The sequence below is a fragment of the Somniosus microcephalus genome, chromosome 17 (genome assembly GCF_052327205.1).
Source record: "Somniosus microcephalus isolate GS21.2 chromosome 17, FLI_Smic_1.0, whole genome shotgun sequence".
NCBI classification, from domain to species: Eukaryota; Metazoa; Chordata; class Chondrichthyes; order Squaliformes; family Somniosidae; genus Somniosus; species Somniosus microcephalus.
In genome coordinates, this window is record NC_141003.1 from 37,051,034 (window position 1) to 37,072,540 (window position 21,507).

Genomic DNA, 21,507 nt, shown 5'->3' on the forward strand with positions numbered 1-21,507 from the left:
TTGGGCCCGGAACGGTGAGGAATAGTGCGATAGAGTTTTGCTGCTGAACCTGTATGAATGGGTGAGTTGGGTCGGCTACATGACTTTCTATCATTCCTTGTTATTGTTTTACAACCTCAGTGTTGGACATTGAGTGACAAATAAATGAAAACGTGTTATTTAATAAGAATATATATTATAATACACCCTTCTCGCTTGGAACTTCCCTTGCCGGGGACACAGAACAGGAATAAGGGCGTGGATGTTAATGCACATTGCAAAATAATACGTCAATTGGTGTCAAATTCCTGATTTGCATCACACTATAATGACCAGAGATACAAACATTTCCAAAGCAAACAATTAGAAAGGAAAATTTGAGATGTAAAAATGAAAGCCGTGTTTTGTTACCTACTCAATGACAGACCACATGGAGTTAGAAACAATTCCCTTGAGGAGACAGACTTGGTGCAAGGTATCACTTACCAGGTATGTAGCTGGTGGTAGACGTAGTGGTAATCGGTGTCACTTCTGGTGATGTAATTTCTATAGAGCAGGAAAAACATTTCAACCTGTTACACTGCACGCTGAGGCTCTGAGTCTGTATCAGGTTTAAAAACTTACTTTCCTGCTGCACATAGCCGAGCACAAAATTACAAAAATTAAATCTATTCACTTCTATCTTAGTCTCTCAATAAAATTATTTTAGCAGAAAGAGAATACAACCATATAATGGCCCGTACATTCAGGACATAATTTCATCAAGTATAAGAGTGGCTGGAATTGTCAGATAGATTTGATCGTGCTATTAATGGAGTTCCTGGAATTTTAGTTTTCAATGTCCAGTGGAAACTGCTTACAATGGACAGATCCATATTGACCCGAGTTCCCAGATCAACAGTGGCTCTGAAAATACTCGAGCAGCAGTCTTGGCGATTATACCAGGGTCACACCTCCCAAGGCCCTCCACAGCTGACCTGACCAGAATATGTAGGTCAGTGGGAGGTCCTGTCATTTAAATATTATGGCAGGGACCTTCACCACAATATTCAGACACATGCCCTGCTGCTGTTTCTATTCAGTGGAAAGAGATATGAAATTGCTGGCCATGCCCACCTCTGGCCACTTTCTTGATATGTGTGTGGACAGAATATTGGCTTATAATACAGAAGAGCCCGATGCTAGCCCGGAAGGAGGTGAACACATAACAGCTATTCTAAGTTTGATGGCTTTTCCAAACTGACTTGTGCAATGCTTTATCACATTATGTTTATAAAATTTCACTATTTTAGTGAAAAGAATATCAAGCCAGCACAACCTTTGACTGCATGACTGGTCGAGCACCAGGTTGTTTTATCATACTCGTAGTTCATTCATCATTTGAAAGATTAAGGAGGTGATTTTTAGCTGCCTGTGAGGGGAGATGAAATTGTACAAAAAAATCTACTACCCAGAGGCCGCCCGACTCAATTTTCTAGCGGGCATTGAAACAAAAACTGCCAAACCCTGTACCTAGTCTCAGAACGGTGAGGAATAGTCCGACAGGGTTTTGCAGCTGAACCTGTAGCATGGAGAGAGATGGATCGGCTATATGACTTTCTCTCATTCCTTGATATGGTTTTACATACTCAGTTTAAATATTGTGTGACAAATAATTTTGATAACTGAAAACATGTTATTTAATAATATATATTTTAATACATCCTTCTCGCTTGGAGGATCGCACAGCGGGGGCACATCATAGGAATAGAAGCGTGGAAGTTAATGCACATCGCAAAATAATCCATCAATTGGCCTCAAATTCCTCATTTGCATCACACTCCGCTAAACATTATGTCAGGAGCACAATTTCCTAAAAGCGCCCCTATAGGTTACAACATAATGACCAGAGATACAAACATTTCCAAAGCAAGCAATTAGAAAGGAAAATTTGAGATGTAAAAATGAAAGCCGTGTTTTGTTACCTACTCAATGACAGACCACATGGAGTTAGAAACAATCCACTTGTGGAGACAGACTTGGTGCAAGGTATAAAACTGCTGTCACTTACCAGGCATGTAGCTGGTGGTAGACGTAGTGATAATCGGTGTCACTTCTGGTGACGTAATTTCTATAGAGCAGGAAAAACATTTCAACTTGTTACACTGCACGCTGAGGCTCTGAGTCTGTATCAGGTTTAAAAACTTACTTTCCTGCTGCACATAGCCGAGCACAAAAGTTGCGAAAATTAAATCTATTCACTTCTATCTAAATCTATTCAATAAAATTATTTGAGCTGACAGAATACAACTAGTTAATGGCATTTACAGTAAGAACATCTTTTCCACAAGTATAAGAGTGGCTGGAATTGTCAGATAGATTTGATCGTGCTGTTAATGGAGTTCTTCGAAATATGAGTTTCAATGTCCAGTGGAAACTGCTTACAATGGACAGATCCATATTGACCCGAGTTCCCAGATGGTGGCTCTGAAAATCCTCGGGCAGCAATCCTGGCGATTATACCAGGGTCACGCCTCCCAGGGCCCTCCACAGCTGACCTGACCAGAGTATGTAGGTCAGTGGGAGGTCCTGTTATTTAAATATTATGGCAGGGACCTTCACCACAACATTCAGACACATGCCCTGCTGCTGTTTCTATTCAGTGGAAATATAAATTAACCTGCTGGCCATGCCGACATCTGCATCGGTCAGATTCTTGATATGTGTGTGGGCAGAATATTGGCTTATAATGCAGAAGAGCCCTATGCTAGCCCGGAACTTGGTGAACACATAACAGCTATTCTAAGTTTGCTGACTTTTCCAAACTGACTTGTGCAATACTTTATCACATTCTAGTTACACAATTTCACCACAATGATGTAAAGTACACCAAGCCAGCACAACATTTGACTCTATGACTGATCTACCATCAAAGTGTTTTATCATGCTAGGTTTACATTCATCATTTGAAAGATCAAGGGGTGATTTTCATCTGCTTCCAAGTGTGGCAGTGGCGGAGGGAAAGTAATTCTAAAAAAGAACCGACTGCCCAGAGGCCGGCTGACTCGATTTTCTACCAGACATTGAAACAAGAACTGGTGAGCCCTGTACTTGGGCCCGGAACGGTGAGGAATAGTGCGATAGAGTTTTGCTGCTGAACCTGTATGAATGGGTGAGTTGGGTCGGCTACATGACTTTCTATCATTCCTTGTTATTGTTTTACAACCTCAGTGTTGGACATTGTGTGACAAATAAATGAAAACGTGTTATTTAATAAGAATATATATTATAATACACCCTTCTCGCTTGGAACTTCCCTTGCCGGGGACACAGAACAGGAATAAGGGCGTGGATGTTAATGCACATTGCAAAATAATACGTCAATTGGTGTCAAATTCCTGATTTGCATCACACTATAATGACCAGAGATACAAACATTTCCAAAGCAAACAATTAGAAAGGAAAATTTGAGATGTAAAAATGAAAGCCGTGTTTTGTTACCTACTCAATGACAGACCACATGGAGTTAGAAACAATTCCCTTGAGGAGACAGACTTGGTGCAAGGTATCACTTACCAGGTATGTAGCTGGTGGTAGACGTAGTGGTAATCGGTGTCACTTCTGGTGATGTAATTTCTATAGAGCAGGAAAAACATTTCAACCTGTTACACTGCACGCTGAGGCTCTGAGTCTGTATCAGGTTTAAAAACTTACTTTCCTGCTGCACATAGCCGAGCACAAAATTACAAAAATTAAATCTATTCACTTCTATCTTAGTCTCTCAATAAAATTATTTTAGCAGAAAGAGAATACAACCATATAATGGCCCGTACATTCAGGACATAATTACATCAAGTATAAGAGTGGCTGGAATTGTCAGATAGATTTGATCGTGCTATTAATGGAGTTCCTGGAATTTTAGTTTTCAATGTCCAGTGGAAACTGCTTACAATGGACAGATCCATATTGACCCGAGTTCCCAGATCAACAGTGGCTCTGAAAATACTCGAGCAGCAGTCTTGGCGATTATACCAGGGTCACACCTCCCAAGGCCCTCCACAGCTGACCTGACCAGAATATGTAGGTCAGTGGGAGGTCCTGTCATTTAAATATTATGGCAGGGACCTTCACCACAATATTCAGACACATGCCCTGCTGCTGTTTCGATTCAGTGGAAAGAGATATGAAATTGCTGGCCATGCCCACCTCTGGCCACTTTCTTGATATGTGTGTGGACAGAATATTGGCTTATAATACAGAAGAGCCCGATGCTAGCCCGGAAGGAGGTGAACACATAACAGCTATTCTAAGTTTGATGGCTTTTCCAAACTGACTTGTGCAATGCTTTATCACATTATGTTTATAAAATTTCACTATTTTGGTGAAAAGAATATCAAGCCAGCACAACCTTTGACTGCATGACTGGTCGAGCACCAGGTTGTTTTATCATACTCGTAGTTCATTCATCATTTGAAAGATTAAGGAGGTGATTTTTAGCTGCCTGTGAGGGGAGATGAAATTGTACAAAAAAATCTACTACCCAGAGGCCGCCCGACTCAATTTTCTAGCGGGCATTGAAACAAAAACTGCCGAACCCTGTACCTAGTCTCAGAACGGTGAGGAATAGTTCGACAGGGTTTTGCAGCTGAACCTGTAGCATGGAGAGAGATGGATCGGCTATATGACTTTCTCTCATTCCTTGATATGGTTTTACATACTCAGTTTAAATATTGTGTGACAAATAATTTTGATAACTGAAAACATGTTATTTAATAATATATATTTTAATACATCCTTCTCGCTTGGAGGATCGCACAGCGGGGGCACATCATAGGAATAGAAGCGTGGAAGTTAATGCACATCGCAAAATAATCCATCAATTGGCCTCAAATTCCTCATTTGCATCACACTCCGCTAAACATTATGTCAGGAGCACAATTTCCTAAAAGCGCCCCTATAGGTTACAACATAATGACCAGAGATACAAACATTTCCAAAGCAAGCAATTAGAAAGGAAAATTTGAGATGTAAAAATGAAAGCCGTGTTTTGTTACCTACTCAATGACAGACCACATGGAGTTAGAAACAATCCACTTGTGGAGACAGACTTGGTGCAAGGTATAAAACTGCTGTCACTTACCAGGTATGTAGCTGGTGGTAGACGTAGTGATAATCGGTGTCACTTCTGGTGACGTAATTTCTATAGAGCAGGAAAAACATTTCAACTTGTTACACTGCACGCTGAGGCTCTGAGTCTGTATCAGGTTTAAAAACTTACTTTCCTGCTGCACATAGCCGAGCACAAAAGTTGCGAAAATTAAATCTATTCACTTCTATCTAAATCTATTCAATAAAATTATTTGAGCTGACAGAATACAACTAGTTAATGGCATTTACAGTAAGAACATCTTTTCCACAAGTATAAGAGTGGCTGGAATTGTCAGATAGATTTGATCGTGCTGTTAATGGAGTTCTTCGAAATATGAGTTTCAATGTCCAGTGGAAACTGCTTACAATGGACAGATCCATATTGACCCGAGTTCCCAGATGGTGGCTCTGAAAATCCTCGGGCAGCAATCCTGGCGATTATACCAGGGTCACGCCTCCCAGGGCCCTCCACAGCTGACCTGACCAGAGTATGTAGGTCAGTGGGAGGTCCTGTTATTTAAATATTATGGCAGGGACCTTCACCACAACATTCAGACACATGCCCTGCTGCTGTTTCTATTCAGTGGAAATATAAATTAACCTGCTGGCCATGCCGACATCTGCATCGGTCAGATTCTTGATATGTGTGTGGGCAGAATATTGGCTTATAATGCAGAAGAGCCCTATGCTAGCCCGGAACTTGGTGAACACATAACAGCTATTCTAAGTTTGCTGACTTTTCCAAACTGACTTGTGCAATACTTTATCACATTCTAGTTACACAATTTCACCACAATGATGTAAAGTACACCAAGCCAGCACAACATTTGACTCTATGACTGATCTACCATCAAAGTGTTTTATCATGCTAGGTTTACATTCATCATTTGAAAGATCAAGGGGTGATTTTCATCTGCTTCCAAGTGTGGCAGTGGCGGAGGGAAAGTAATTCTAAAAAAGAACCGACTGCCCAGAGGCCGGCTGACTCGATTTTCTACCAGACATTGAAACAAGAACTGGTGAGCCCTGTACTTGGGCCCGGAACGGTGAGGAATAGTGCGATAGAGTTTTGCTGCTGAACCTGTATGAATGGGTGAGTTGGGTCGGCTACATGACTTTCTATCATTCCTTGTTATTGTTTTACAACCTCAGTGTTGGACATTGTGTGACAAATAAATGAAAACGTGTTATTTAATAAGAATATATATTATAATACACCCTTCTCGCTTGGAACTTCCCTTGCCGGGGACACAGAACAGGAATAAGGGCGTGGATGTTAATGCACATTGCAAAATAATACGTCAATTGGTGTCAAATTCCTGATTTGCATCACACTATAATGACCAGAGATACAAACATTTCCAAAGCAAACAATTAGAAAGGAAAATTTGAGATGTAAAAATGAAAGCCGTGTTTTGTTACCTACTCAATGACAGACCACATGGAGTTAGAAACAATTCCCTTGAGGAGACAGACTTGGTGCAAGGTATCACTTACCAGGTATGTAGCTGGTGGTAGACGTAGTGGTAATCGGTGTCACTTCTGGTGATGTAATTTCTATAGAGCAGGAAAAACATTTCAACCTGTTACACTGCACGCTGAGGCTCTGAGTCTGTATCAGGTTTAAAAACTTACTTTCCTGCTGCACATAGCCGAGCACAAAATTACAAAAATTAAATCTATTCACTTCTATCTTAGTCTCTCAATAAAATTATTTTAGCAGAAAGAGAATACAACCATATAATGGCCCGTACATTCAGGACATAATTACATCAAGTATAAGAGTGGCTGGAATTGTCAGATAGATTTGATCGTGCTATTAATGGAGTTCCTGGAATTTTAGTTTTCAATGTCCAGTGGAAACTGCTTACAATGGACAGATCCATATTGACCCGAGTTCCCAGATCAACAGTGGCTCTGAAAATACTCGAGCAGCAGTCTTGGCGATTATACCAGGGTCACACCTCCCAAGGCCCTCCACAGCTGACCTGACCAGAATATGTAGGTCAGTGGGAGGTCCTGTCATTTAAATATTATGGCAGGGACCTTCACCACAATATTCAGACACCTGCCCTGCTGCTGTTTCTATTCAGTGGAAAGAGATATGAAATTGCTGGCCATGCCCACCTCTGGCCACTTTCTTGATATGTGTGTGGACAGAATATTGGCTTATAATACAGAAGAGCCCGATGCTAGCCCGGAAGGAGGTGAACACATAACAGCTATTCTAAGTTTGATGGCTTTTCCAAACTGACTTGTGCAATGCTTTATCACATTATGTTTATAAAATTTCACTATTTTGGTGAAAAGAATATCAAGCCAGCACAACCTTTGACTGCATGACTGGTCGAGCACCAGGTTGTTTTATCATACTCGTAGTTCATTCATCATTTGAAAGATTAAGGAGGTGATTTTTAGCTGCCTGTGAGGGGAGATGAAATTGTACAAAAAAATCTACTACCCAGAGGCCGCCCGACTCAATTTTCTAGCGGGCATTGAAACAAAAACTGCCAAACCCTGTACCTAGTCTCAGAACGGTGAGGAATAGTCCGACAGGGTTTTGCAGCTGAACCTGTAGCATGGAGAGAGATGGATCGGCTATATGACTTTCTCTCATTCCTTGATATGGTTTTACATACTCAGTTTAAATATTGTGTGACAAATCATTTTGATAACTGAAAACATGTTATTTAATAATATATATTTTAATACATCCTTCTCGCTTGGAGGATCGCACAGCGGGGGCACATCATAGGAATAGAAGCGTGGAAGTTAATGCACATCGCAAAATAATCCATCAATTGGCCTCAAATTCCTCATTTGCATCACACTCCGCTAAACATTATGTCAGGAGCACAATTTCCTAAAAGCGCCCCTATAGGTTACAACATAAGGACCAGAGATACAAACATTTCCAAAGCAAGCAATTAGAAAGGAAAATTTGAGATGTAAAAATGAAAGCCGTGTTTTGTTACCTACTCAATGACAGACCACATGGAGTTAGAAACAATCCACTTGTGGAGACAGACTTGGTGCAAGGCATAAAACTGCTGTCACTTACCAGGCATGTAGCTGGTGGTAGACGTAGTGATAATCGGTGTCACTTCTGGTGACGTAATTTCTATAGAGCAGGAAAAACATTTCAACTTGTTACACTGCACGCTGAGGCTCTGAGTCTGTATCAGGTTTAAAAACTTACTTTCCTGCTGCACATAGCCGAGCACAAAAGTTGCGAAAATTAAATCTATTCACTTCTATCTAAATCTATTCAATAAAATTATTTGAGCTGACAGAATACAACTAGTTAATGGCATTTACAGTAAGAACATCTTTTCCACAAGTATAAGAGTGGCTGGAATTGTCAGATAGATTTGATCGTGCTGTTAATGGAGTTCTTCGAAATATGAGTTTCAATGTCCAGTGGAAACTGCTTACAATGGACAGATCCATATTGACCCGAGTTCCCAGATGGTGGCTCTGAAAATCCTCGGGCAGCAATCCTGGCGATTATACCAGGGTCACGCCTCCCAGGGCCCTCCACAGCTGACCTGACCAGAGTATGTAGGTCAGTGGGAGGTCCTGTTATTTAAATATTATGGCAGGGACCTTCACCACAACATTCAGACACATGCCCTGCTGCTGTTTCTATTCAGTGGAAATATAAATTAACCTGCTGGCCATGCCGACATCTGCATCGGTCAGATTCTTGATATGTGTGTGGGCAGAATATTGGCTTATAATGCAGAAGAGCCCTATGCTAGCCCGGAACTTGGTGAACACATAACAGCTATTCTAAGTTTGCTGACTTTTCCAAACTGACTTGTGCAATACTTTATCACATTCTAGTTACACAATTTCACCACAATGATGTAAAGTACACCAAGCCAGCACAACATTTGACTCTATGACTGATCTACCATCAAAGTGTTTTATCATGCTAGGTTTACATTCATCATTTGAAAGATCAAGGGGTGATTTTCATCTGCTTCCAAGTGTGGCAGTGGCGGAGGGAAAGTAATTCTAAAAAAGAACCGACTGCCCAGAGGCCGGCTGACTCGATTTTCTACCAGACATTGAAACAAGAACTGGTGAGCCCTGTACTTGGGCCCGGAACGGTGAGGAATAGTGCGATAGAGTTTTGCTGCTGAACCTGTATGAATGGGTGAGTTGGGTCGGCTACATGACTTTCTATCATTCCTTGTTATTGTTTTACAACCTCAGTGTTGGACATTGTGTGACAAATAAATGAAAACGTGTTATTTAATAAGAATATATATTATAATACACCCTTCTCGCTTGGAACTTCCCTTGCCGGGGACACAGAACAGGAATAAGGGCGTGGATGTTAATGCACATTGCAAAATAATACGTCAATTGGTGTCAAATTCCTGATTTGCATCACACTATAATGACCAGAGATACAAACATTTCCAAAGCAAACAATTAGAAAGGAAAATTTGAGATGTAAAAATGAAAGCCGTGTTTTGTTACCTACTCAATGACAGACCACATGGAGTTAGAAACAATTCCCTTGAGGAGACAGACTTGGTGCAAGGTATCACTTACCAGGTATGTAGCTGGTGGTAGACGTAGTGGTAATCGGTGTCACTTCTGGTGATGTAATTTCTATAGAGCAGGAAAAACATTTCAACCTGTTACACTGCACGCTGAGGCTCTGAGTCTGTATCAGGTTTAAAAACTTACTTTCCTGCTGCACATAGCCGAGCACAAAATTACAAAAATTAAATCTATTCACTTCTATCTTAGTCTCTCAATAAAATTATTTTAGCAGAAAGAGAATACAACCATATAATGGCCCGTACATTCAGGACATAATTTCATCAAGTATAAGAGTGGCTGGAATTGTCAGATAGATTTGATCGTGCTATTAATGGAGTTCCTGGAATTTTAGTTTTCAATGTCCAGTGGAAACTGCTTACAATGGACAGATCCATATTGACCCGAGTTCCCAGATCAACAGTGGCTCTGAAAATACTCGAGCAGCAGTCTTGGCGATTATACCAGGGTCACACCTCCCAAGGCCCTCCACAGCTGACCTGACCAGAATATGTAGGTCAGTGGGAGGTCCTGTCATTTAAATATTATGGCAGGGACCTTCACCACAATATTCAGACACATGCCCTGCTGCTGTTTCTATTCAGTGGAAAGAGATATGAAATTGCTGGCCATGCCCACCTCTGGCCACTTTCTTGATATGTGTGTGGACAGAATATTGGCTTATAATACAGAAGAGCCCGATGCTAGCCCGGAAGGAGGTGAACACATAACAGCTATTCTAAGTTTGATGGCTTTTCCAAACTGACTTGTGCAATGCTTTATCACATTATGTTTATAAAATTTCACTATTTTGGTGAAAAGAATATCAAGCCAGCACAACCTTTGACTGCATGACTGGTCGAGCACCAGGTTGTTTTATCATACTCGTAGTTCATTCATCATTTGAAAGATTAAGGAGGTGATTTTTAGCTGCCTGTGAGGGGAGATGAAATTGTACAAAAAAATCTACTACCCAGAGGCCGCCCGACTCAATTTTCTAGCGGGCATTGAAACAAAAACTGCCGAACCCTGTACCTAGTCTCAGAACGGTGAGGAATAGTCCGACAGGGTTTTGCAGCTGAACCTGTAGCATGGAGAGAGATGGATCGGCTATATGACTTTCTCTCATTCCTTGATATGGTTTTACATACTCAGTTTAAATATTGTGTGACAAATCATTTTGATAACTGAAAACATGTTATTTAATAATATATATTTTAATACATCCTTCTCGCTTGGAGGATCGCACAGCGGGGGCACATCATAGGAATAGAAGCGTGGAAGTTAATGCACATCGCAAAATAATCCATCAATTGGCCTCAAATTCCTCATTTGCATCACACTCCGCTAAACATTATGTCAGGAGCACAATTTCCTAAAAGCGCCCCTATAGGTTACAACATAATGACCAGAGATACAAACATTTCCAAAGCAAGCAATTAGAAAGGAAAATTTGAGATGTAAAAATGAAAGCCGTGTTTTGTTGCCTACTCAATGACAGACCACATGGAGTTAGAAACAATCCACTTGTGGAGACAGACTTGGTGCAAGGTATAAAACTGCTGTCACTTACCAGGTATGTAGCTGGTGGTAGACGTAGGGATAATCGGTGTCACTTCTGGTGACGTAATTTCTATAGAGCAGGAAAAACATTTCAACTTGTTACACTGCACGCTGAGGCTCTGAGTCTGTATCAGGTTTAAAAACTTACTTTCCTGCTGCACATAGCCGAGCACAAAAGTTGCGAAAATTAAATCTATTCACTTCTATCTAAATCTATTCAATAAAATTATTTGAGCTGACAGAATACAACTAGTTAATGGCATTTACAGTAAGAACATCTTTTCCACAAGTATAAGAGTGGCTGGAATTGTCAGATAGATTTGATCGTGCTGTTAATGGAGTTCTTCGAAATATGAGTTTCAATGTCCAGTGGAAACTGCTTACAATGGACAGATCCATATTGACCCGAGTTCCCAGCTGGTGGCTCTGAAAATCCTCGGGCAGCAATCCTGGCGATTATACCAGGGTCACACCTCCCAGGGCCCTCCACAGCTGACCTGACCAGAGTATGTAGGTCAGTGGGAGGTCCTGTTATTTAAATATTATGGCAGGGACCTTCACCACAACATTCAAGACACATGCCCTGCTGCTGTTTCTATTCAGTGGAAATATAAATTAACCTGCTGGCCATGCCGACATCTGCATCGGTCAGATTCTTGATATGTGTGTGGGCAGAATATTGGCTTATAATGCAGAAGAGCCCTATGCTAGCCCGGAACTTGGTGAACACATAACAGCTATTCTAAGTTTGCTGACTTTTCCAAACTGACTTGTGCAATACTTTATCACATTCTAGTTCCACAATTTCACCACAATGATGTAAAGTACACCAAGCCAGCACAACATTTGACTCTATGACTGATCTACCATCAAAGTGTTTTATCATGCTAGGTTTACATTCATCATTTGAAAGATCAAGGGGTGATTTTCATCTGCTTCCAAGGGTGGCAGTGGCGGAGGGAAAGTAATTCTAAAAAAGAACCGACTGCCCAGAGGCCGGCTGACTTGATTTTCTACCAGACATTGAAACAAGAACTGGTGAGCCCTGTACTTGGGCCCGGAACGGTGAGGAATAGTGCGATAGAGTTTTGCTGCTGAACCTGTATGATGGGGTGAGTTGGGTCGGCTACATGACTTTCTATCATTCCTTGTTATTGTTTTACAACCTCAGTGTTGGACATTGTGTGACAAATAAATGAAAACGTGTTATTTAATAAGAATATATATTATAATACACCCTTCTCGCTTGGAACTTCCCTTGCTGGGGACACAGAACAGGAATAAGGGCGTGGATGTTAATGCACATTGCAAAATAATACGTCAATTGGTGTCAAATTCCTGATTTGCATCACACTATAATGACCAGAGATACAAACATTTCCAAAGCAAACAATTAGAAAGGAAAATTTGAGATGTAAAAATGAAAGCCGTGTTTTGTTACCTACTCAATGACAGACCACATGGAGTTAGAAATAATTCCCTTGAGGAGACAGACTTGGTGCAAGGTATCACTTACCAGGTATGTAGCTGGTGGTAGACGTAGTGGTAATCGGTGTCACTTCTGGTGATGTAATTTCTATAGAGCAGGAAAAACATTTCAACCTGTTACACTGCACGCTGAGGCTCTGAGTCTGTATCAGGTTTAAAAATTTACTTTTCTGCTGAATGTAGCCGAGCACAAAAATTGTGAAAATGAAATCTATTAATTTCCAAGTCTACACAATAAAATTATTTTAGTGGAGAGAGAATACAACTAATAAACGGCCCTTACATTCAGTACATCATTTCCACAATATAAGAATTGCTGGAATTGTCACCTAGATTTAATGCAGTTCCTGGAAATATGATTATTCAATGGCCAGTGGAAACTACTTCCAATGAACAGATCCATATTGACCTCAGCTGTCCAGGTAAACAGTGGCTCTGAAAATACTCGGGCAGCAATCCTGGCGATTATTCCAGGGTCGCACCTCCCAGGGCCCTCCAGAGCTGACCTGACCAGTGTATGTAGGTCAGTGGGAGGTCCTGTCATTTAAATATTATGGCAGGGACCTTCACCACAATATTCAGACACATGCCCTGCTGCTGTTTCTATGCAGTGGAAATAGAAATTACATTTAAGGCCATGCCGAATCCTGCATCAGTCACTTTCTTGATATATGTGTGGGCAGCATATTAGCTTATAATGCAGTAGAGCCCAATGCTAGCCCAGAACTTCATGAACATATAACAGCTATTCTAAGTTTAATGGCTTTTCCATGCAGATTGCAAAATGTGTTTTCACATTCTAGTTACACAATTTCAGCACAATGGTGCGAAGAATATCAAGCCAGCACAACATTTGACTCTGTGACTGATCTACCACCAAATTGTTTGGTCATGCTCCTTTTACACTCATCATTTGAAAGATCAAGGGGTGATTTTCATCTGCTTCCAAGGGCAGCAGTGGCGGAGGGAAAGTAATTCTAACAAATAACCGACTGCCCAGAGGCTGCCTGACTCGAATTTCTAGTGGGCATCGGAACAAAAACTGGCGAGCCCTGTACTCGGACTGGGATCGGTGAGGAATAGTGCGACAGGGTTTTGTATGATGGGGTGAGATGGATCGGCTACATGATTTTCTCTCATTCCTTGATATGGTTTTGCAACCTCAGTTTAAATTTTGTGTGACAAATAATTCTGATAACTGAAAACGTGTTATTTAATAATATATATTATAATACACTTTCTCACTTGGAGGATCGCACGGTGGGGGCACACAACAGAAATAGAAGTGTGGAAATTAATGCACATTGCAAAATAATCTATCAATTGGCGTCAAATTCCTGATTTGCCTCACACTCCACTAAACATTATTACAAAAAGAAAATACTGCAGATGCTGGAAATCTGAAATAAAAACAGAAAATGCTGGAGATACTCAGCAGGTCAGGCAGCATCTGTGAAGAGAGAAACAGAGTTAATGTTTCAGGTTGATGACCTTTCCTCAGAACTGGAAAAAAGCAGGAAATGGAACAGAGTTTTAAGCAAGTGCAGGGGCTGGGAAAGGCGGGGAGGGGATGGAAGAACAAAAGGGAAAGTCTGTGATAGGATAGAAGGCAGGAGAGGTTAAGAGACATTAAGAGATATTCAAGGAGATGGTAATGAACAGGTTAAGAAACAAACATAGAAACATAGAAGATAGGAGCAGGAGTAGGCCATTCGGCCCCTCGAGCCTGCTCCGCCATTCAATGCGATCATGGCTGATCATCCAAACTCAGTACCCTGTCCCTGCTTTCTCCCCATATCCCTTGATCCCTTTAGCCTTAAGAAATATATCTAACTCCTTCTTGAATATATTTAATGAATTGGCCTCAACTGCCTTCTGTGGTAGAGAATTCCACAGGTTCACCACACTCTGGGTGAAGAAATTCCTCCTCATCTCTGTCCTAAATGGCTTACCCCTTATCTTTAGACTGTGACCCCTGGTTCTGGACTCCCCGGCCATCGGGAACATCCTTCCTGCATCTGGTCTGTCTAGTCCTGTTAGTATTGTATAAGTTTCAATGAGTTGGGGGAGGTATAAGGGCATGTGTTGCATCTCCTGTGCTTGCACGCCCCTTCCCATTGTCCAGGGCCCCAAACACCCCTTCCAGGTGAAACAGCAATTTACTTGTACTTCTTGCAATTTAGTATACTGTACTCGCTGCTCACGATGTGGTCTCCTCTACATTGGGGAGACCAAACACAGATTGGGTGACCGCTTTGCGGAACACCTCCATTCAGTCCGTAAGGGGGACCCCGAGCTTCCAGTCGCCTGTCACTTTAATTCTCCGCTCCACTCCCACTCAGACCGCACCGTCCTCGGCCTCTTGCATTGTTCCACGGAAGCTCAGCGTAAGCTCGAGGAACAGCACCTCATCTTTCGATTAGGCACTTTACAGCCCTCTGGACTCAACATTGGGATCAACAATTTCAGATCATAACCTCGGCCCCTATCATATATATATTTTTTATCCACACCTTTTGTTTGTGTCTTTTCTTCTCTCCCACAGGGCAGCTGTCTTTCATTCTGCCAGCGCAATTTACACTTCATCTAGAGCCATCCTTTGTTTCTTAACCTGTCCCATTACCATCTCCTTTTGCCTTGAATATCTCTTAATGTCTCTTAACCTCTCCTGCCTTCCATCCTATCACAGACCTTCCCTTTTGTTCTTTCATCACCTCCCCCCTTTCCCTGCCCCTACACTTGCTTAAAAATCTGTTCCATTTCCTGCTTTTTTCCAGTTCTGACATAAGGTCATCGACCTGAAATGTTAACTCTGTTTCTCTCTTCACAGATGCTGCCTGACCTGCTGAGTATCTCCAGCATTTTCTGTTTTTATTTCACTAAACGTTATGTCAGGAGCAGAATTTCCTAAAAGCTGCCCTATAAGTAATAACATAATGACCATTTCCAAAGCAAACAATTGGAAAGGAAAATTTGTGATTTAAAAATGAAAGTCTTGTTTTGTTACCTACTCAATGACAGATCACATGGAGTTAGAAAACAATCCACTTGTGGAGACAGACTTGGTGCAAGGTATAAAACCGCTGTCACTTACCAGTTGGGTAGCTGGTGGTAGATGTAGGGATAATCGGTGTCACTTCTGGTGACGTAGTTTCTATAGAGCAGGAAAAACATTTCAACCTGTTACACTGCACGCTGAGGCTCTGAGTCTGTATCAGGTTTAAAAACTTAGGCCTAGAATTTCGCTATCGCCGCGCCAGGTGTTTAGCGCCCGAAATTTAGCGCTCGCCCGGATTCCCGTAGCGCCCGCCTGAAATTCAGTTGCAGCGCCCCAAGAGGGAGGCGGGCGCTATTGCAGGGTTTGGCCGCCTCACTTGGGGCGCTGAAAGTCAGTTTCAGGCGTCCAGCTGCCGCTGCGCCACCCGATGCGGTGCGGCAGGCTGGGGTACTGCAGGCCTCCTCCTTCTCTTAAGGAGGAGCTGCCTGCAGCCGTGAGATCGCCGCTGGATTCCCCCGGCAAATGAGCCCGGCACCACGGAGAAGTGCTGGGCTCGCGGGGGTCAGACACCAATGCCGCGGGGGGGTGGTGTGGGAGTCCGGGGAGGAAGGAGCGGCCAAGCGGCCGCCGGTAAAGCGGACGGCCGCACCTCCACCTTTACGCCCCGGCCTCTCGGAGCTGCAAGGCCCCGTTTTACAAACGCTCCTTGCGCCCGCTACGGGTGAGGCGGCGGCAAGTGAATTTGGGTGTTGGGCCGGCATCGCGTTGAAACCGGGGCGCTGCGCACACCGATGACATCATCGGTGCCGGCACAGCGCTACCGGCTAACGCCACCATTTGCGCTACACTGAATTCCAGGCTACCAACAGCGCCGGCGCTAAAGACCTCTTTAGGCGCTAAGTGGGCGCTAACACCACTGAATTTCTAGGCCTTACTTTCCTGCTGCACATAGCCGAGCACAAACATTGTGAAAATTAAATCTATTCACTTGTATCTAAATCTACTCAATAAAGTTATTTGAGCTGACAGAGAATACAACTAGTTAATGGCCCTTACAGTAAGAACATCTTTTCCACAAGTATAAGAGTGGCTGGAATTGTCAGATAGATTTGATCGTGCTGTTAATGGAGTTCCTGGTAATATGAGTTTTCAATGTCCAGTGGAATCTTCTTCCAATGGACAGATCCATATTGACCTCAGCTGTCCAGATAAACAGTGGCTCTGAAAATACTCGGGCAGCAATCCTGGTGATTATTCCAGGGTCACACCTCCCAGGGCCCTCCACAGCTGACCTGACCAGAGTATGTAGGTCAGTGGGAGGTCCTGTCATTGAAATATTATGGCAGGGACCTTCACCACAATATTCAGACACATGCCCTGCTGCTGTTTCTATTCAGTGGAAATAGAAATTAACCTGCTGGCCATGCCGACCAATGCATCAGTCACTTTCTTGATATGTGTGTGGGCAGAATATTGGCTTATAATGCACAAGAGCCCTATGCTAGCTCGGTACATTATGAACACATAACAGCTATTCTAAGTTTGCTGACTTTTCAAACTGACTTGTACAATACTTTATCACAGTCTAGTTACACAATTTCACCACAATCAAGTAAAGTACACCAAGCCAGCACAACATTTGACTCTATGACAGATCTACCATCAAAGTGTTTTATCATGCTAGGTTTACATTCATCATTTGAAAGATCAAGGGGTGATTTTCATCTGCTTCCAAGGGCGGCAGTGGCGGAGGGAAAGTAATTCTAAAAAAGAACCAACTACCCAGAGGCCGCCTGACTTGATTTTCCACCAGGCATTGAAACAAAAACTGGCGAGCCCTATACTTGGGCTGGGAATGGTGAGGAATAGTGCGATAGGGTTTTGCAGCTGAACCTGTATGATGGGGTGAGATGGATCATCTACATGACCTTCTCTCATTCCTTGTTATGGTTTTACAACCTCAGTGTTGACATTGTGTGACAAATAAATGAAAACGTGTTATTTAATAAGAATATATATTATAAAAATACACCCTTCTCACTTGGAACTTCTCTTGCCGGGGACACAGAACAGGAATAAGGGCATGGATGTTAATGCACATTGCAAAATAATACGTCAATTGGTGCCAAATTCCTGATTTGCATCACACTATAATGACCAGAGATACAAACATTTCCAAAGCAAACAATTAGAAAGGAAAATTTGTGATGTAAAAATGAAAGCCGTGTTTTGTTACCTACTCAATGACAGACCACATGGAGTTAGAAAACAATCCACTTGTGGAGACAGACTTGGTGCAAGGTATAAAACCGCTGTCACTTACCAGTTGGGTAGCTGGTGGTAGACGTAGGGATAATCGGTGTCACTTCTGGTGAAGTAGTTTCTATAGAGCAGGAAAAACATTTCAACCTGTTACACTGCATGCTGAGGCTCTGAGTCTGTATCAGGTTTAAAAACTTACTTTTCTGCTGAATGTAGCTGAGCACAAACATTGTGAAAATGAAATCTATTCATTTCTAAATGTACTCAATAAAATTATTTTAGTGGAGAGAGAATATTAACTAATAAACGGCCCTTACACACAAGGGTAGGCATTTGTGTGTTTTAGCCAATGTTCGTGTAAAGTTTCTGTTAATGTGTTGTCAAGCATTGAAATCTTTATTTTCGACACTTTGCCTTCTTGGACAGATTTGTGTGCACCTTTGAAAGTGTTTATTAGTGAGTTCCAGTGAATGGTGAGACATAACATCTCCCCACTGCCTTAGCTCCGACACACTCACACAGCCCTGACACATCACACATCCCTGACACACTCACCCTGACACACTCACACAACCCTGACACATTATCTTCAGATAGGCTGCTTGTTAATGCAGCAGTACAATCGATAAAACAGATGGAATAAGCAGTGCTATCAGGATATTTTTGTAGATTCTCCTTTTTGGAAATGCATGTATCACTCATCTGACTCCCACTAGCAGTCCTTACCTGTCTCCCAGTGTCAGCTTTCAGACTTAAATGAACAGGTTGTATTTACAACTGAGAAGTTTACAATGTTAATGAATGGATAATTCCATAAATCAATGAAGCTATTAGCAGCTTAAAATAAAAAGATTAATGTTTGATAAATAGTGAATGTACAAAAGTACGAACATTTTGTTACTAATATTGCAGGACATAATTTCAAGGTAAATGTGTTGTAAGAATTTTTTTTTTAAATGGAAAATCTAAGTCATCATTTACCAATTCTGTAGGTTGTAGTAGATGTGGGTGTTGTCATCACCGTTGTTTTAGATGGTGCTAAACAGCAAAAAAAATCAACAAAATTATTCAAATATACTGTCGACATTTTTATAGCAAGTACATACACCTTTGAAGTGAACAGATTATCTGATTGCACGCCTACACAGGGAATGTACCCTGGGCCATGCAAAATAGTGGGCACCTCTCCTGTCGCAGGCGCAGCACACCTCCAGTACCAGCAGGGGCCCAGAGGGGGAAATGACCCCAATTTCTCCAAATATTGAAACCCATCATTTTGTTTTCTTTTTTCCTCCTTTATCCACCAATCTTTTCCCCTCTCCTGAAGGTGTTGATTCCTTGCTGGGGTACAATTCCACAAGTGGCACCCCTTCTAAAGAACCTTGCCCAAGAGACCATTCTTTATGTGGGAGCTCCAATCGTGAGTTGTGGCAGGCTATTTGACTGCAGGAGCCTAATCCTATCCTCACCTAATGTCCACAGGCACGCACTTCCAACAGGGGTCGTCAGATAGTGATCAGGAGCAGGAACGCTGGTCAATTTTCTCTTCCCTGACCCATTAGTTCTGAGATGTTGAATTACCTACAGTTGCCTAGCTGAGGTTAGCTAACTCAGTCTGGGTACGGGCACCCACAACTTTTCAAGAAAGAAACCTAGCACTTCAGCGATCTAACTTTATCTAATAATAAGAGTTTGAAAGAACATGTTGTTCCGTTACTGTTGGTGTTGGTTCATAGCAATGAAAATGATTAATTTCACAGACTGTTTGTTGCAAGCTGTACATCTCCTGTCATTTTATATAGTTCATTTCATAAAGGCACAAGAACTACCACCATGCTTGATTAAACACTAACAGCATTGACACTGTCCAATCATTAGTATGTAAGAATTAATAATTCAACCAAATATTAAATACAGTAAAGATCTTTCTAACACACCATTGCATGAATCCAATTTTATTATTCAAATGATGCAAAAATAGAAAGAACTCTGCATCTTCCCTGCACTGTACCTGTTCAGCAGATATGTGACGCTGAAACTGGGAGTCAAAAATGAAAAAATGTTCTACAGTCCAGTACATTAGCACCTTACTGAATACAAAAAAAAATCACTTCAAAAATTATATCTTTAAAACTAAAAATAATCATGTATAACACGTTGAAGCATAAAAAGAGATAACAGAATATTGTAAAAAATAAGACTTGCTTATTTAAACTATTTTGGTTATTTTGTTCTATATCGCACAAGAGGAAGCCATTACCTGTAGTGGTTGTTGCAGAAGTAGTAGTTCCAGTAGTTGTTTTTGTTATTACTGTTCAAAAAAATATAAAATAAATTATATAAGTTACAATTCTTATATTTTAAAATACCATTATTAATTTAATACCTTCATGATTGAAAGCTAAGACAACAACTTTCTGTACTACACAATTATAAAGTCAGCTCTGAAAGATTTTAAATATGGAGGACAAAAATCCAAAGTCTTTTGAGCGCATATCCCCAGAACACTGACATTCCCCAGTACTTTCTGCAGTACTTATGCCCCCCACCCACAGCATGGCTAATGGCATAAGAGGGGGCACGGTTGGGTGTGGGGACATGGGCGCGAAATGGGTGGCACGCCTGCAATGTACATCCTTCGAGATCGATCGGAGGATCTCCCATTATTAGTCCTTGGATCTCATCTTAATAATCTCAGTGAGCTGCCGGCATCTGTCAGGCCTCCAGGGGCAGCTCACCCTGTTGCCACAGGATCAATATGGACTAGCTGCCATGCAAGCGCCGACCCTCAGGTAAGCCCTGTGGGGTGGGGTGGGTGTGGAGCGGGCTAGCACGGGTTGCTAGTGGCCCACAGTAGTGCTGTGGAGCTGCATTGAACACTCCTGCTCCCCCCAGCTCCACATAAAGGTAATTTTCAAAGATTGGCTTAGCTTTTTGGTGGCCACCGAGGGGTTCCTTTAAGGGCCACTGGTTAGGCCGCATGACAATTGAAAAGGCCTTGGGTGCCCTTGGGGATGGTACATTGCACTCCTAAATTGGTCCTTTTAGCCCGTTTGCCATCTGGTGAACGGGCACAACATGGACCAATTTCCCCCTCCCCATACCACAGCCTAGCAGAGTTTCAGGCCTAGACCCTGAAAGAAATTAAAAATTTAAGGGAGATTTTTGGGTCCCTTCATGCATCCCTAGTGGTACAGGTGGCTGCCAGGAATATTTTAACTAATTGACCTCCTCTGACCCTGCCAACTTTGGCAGGGTCAGCATCAGAGGTCACCGGCCCACAGGTCGTCCTGCCCCATGATCCTTTATGTACTACAGACAACCATTAATGACACCATTATGTAGAAATGTAACAATTGTAGCATAGCACCTATTCATTTTAATGCACGTTAAATATTTACAGTAAGATTTACTAACCTATACATCTGACGTTCCCATTCTTGCATTCACTGCAAAAGATTGCAAAGTATATTTAGGCCATTGGGAGAATTGGATAATACATTTCTTGCCATTTCACCTGCTAATTGCCATTA

At 41.9% G+C, this 21,507-nt stretch overlaps 1 protein-coding gene across 1 annotated transcript in view; it reads right to left on the reverse strand.

The window, feature by feature from the left end:
- LOC147105645 (uncharacterized) overlaps positions 1–21,507 on the reverse strand; it is a 211,557-nt gene that overhangs the window by 123,332 nt on the left and 66,718 nt on the right. The window contains exons 28-41 of the mRNA XM_086010936.1: positions 21,392–21,423; positions 20,235–20,285; positions 18,956–19,012; positions 18,036–18,095; positions 15,809–15,868; positions 12,743–12,802; positions 11,237–11,296; positions 9,673–9,732; positions 8,168–8,227; positions 6,604–6,663; positions 5,099–5,158; positions 3,535–3,594; positions 2,030–2,089; positions 466–525 (exon numbers count right to left, since the gene is read on the reverse strand). Coding sequence (XP_085867062.1) covers positions 466–525; positions 2,030–2,089; positions 3,535–3,594; positions 5,099–5,158; positions 6,604–6,663; positions 8,168–8,227; positions 9,673–9,732; positions 11,237–11,296; positions 12,743–12,802; positions 15,809–15,868; positions 18,036–18,095; positions 18,956–19,012; positions 20,235–20,285; positions 21,392–21,423 — 800 coding nt within the window. The remainder of the gene's footprint in view (positions 1–465; positions 526–2,029; positions 2,090–3,534; positions 3,595–5,098; positions 5,159–6,603; positions 6,664–8,167; positions 8,228–9,672; positions 9,733–11,236; positions 11,297–12,742; positions 12,803–15,808; positions 15,869–18,035; positions 18,096–18,955; positions 19,013–20,234; positions 20,286–21,391; positions 21,424–21,507) is intronic.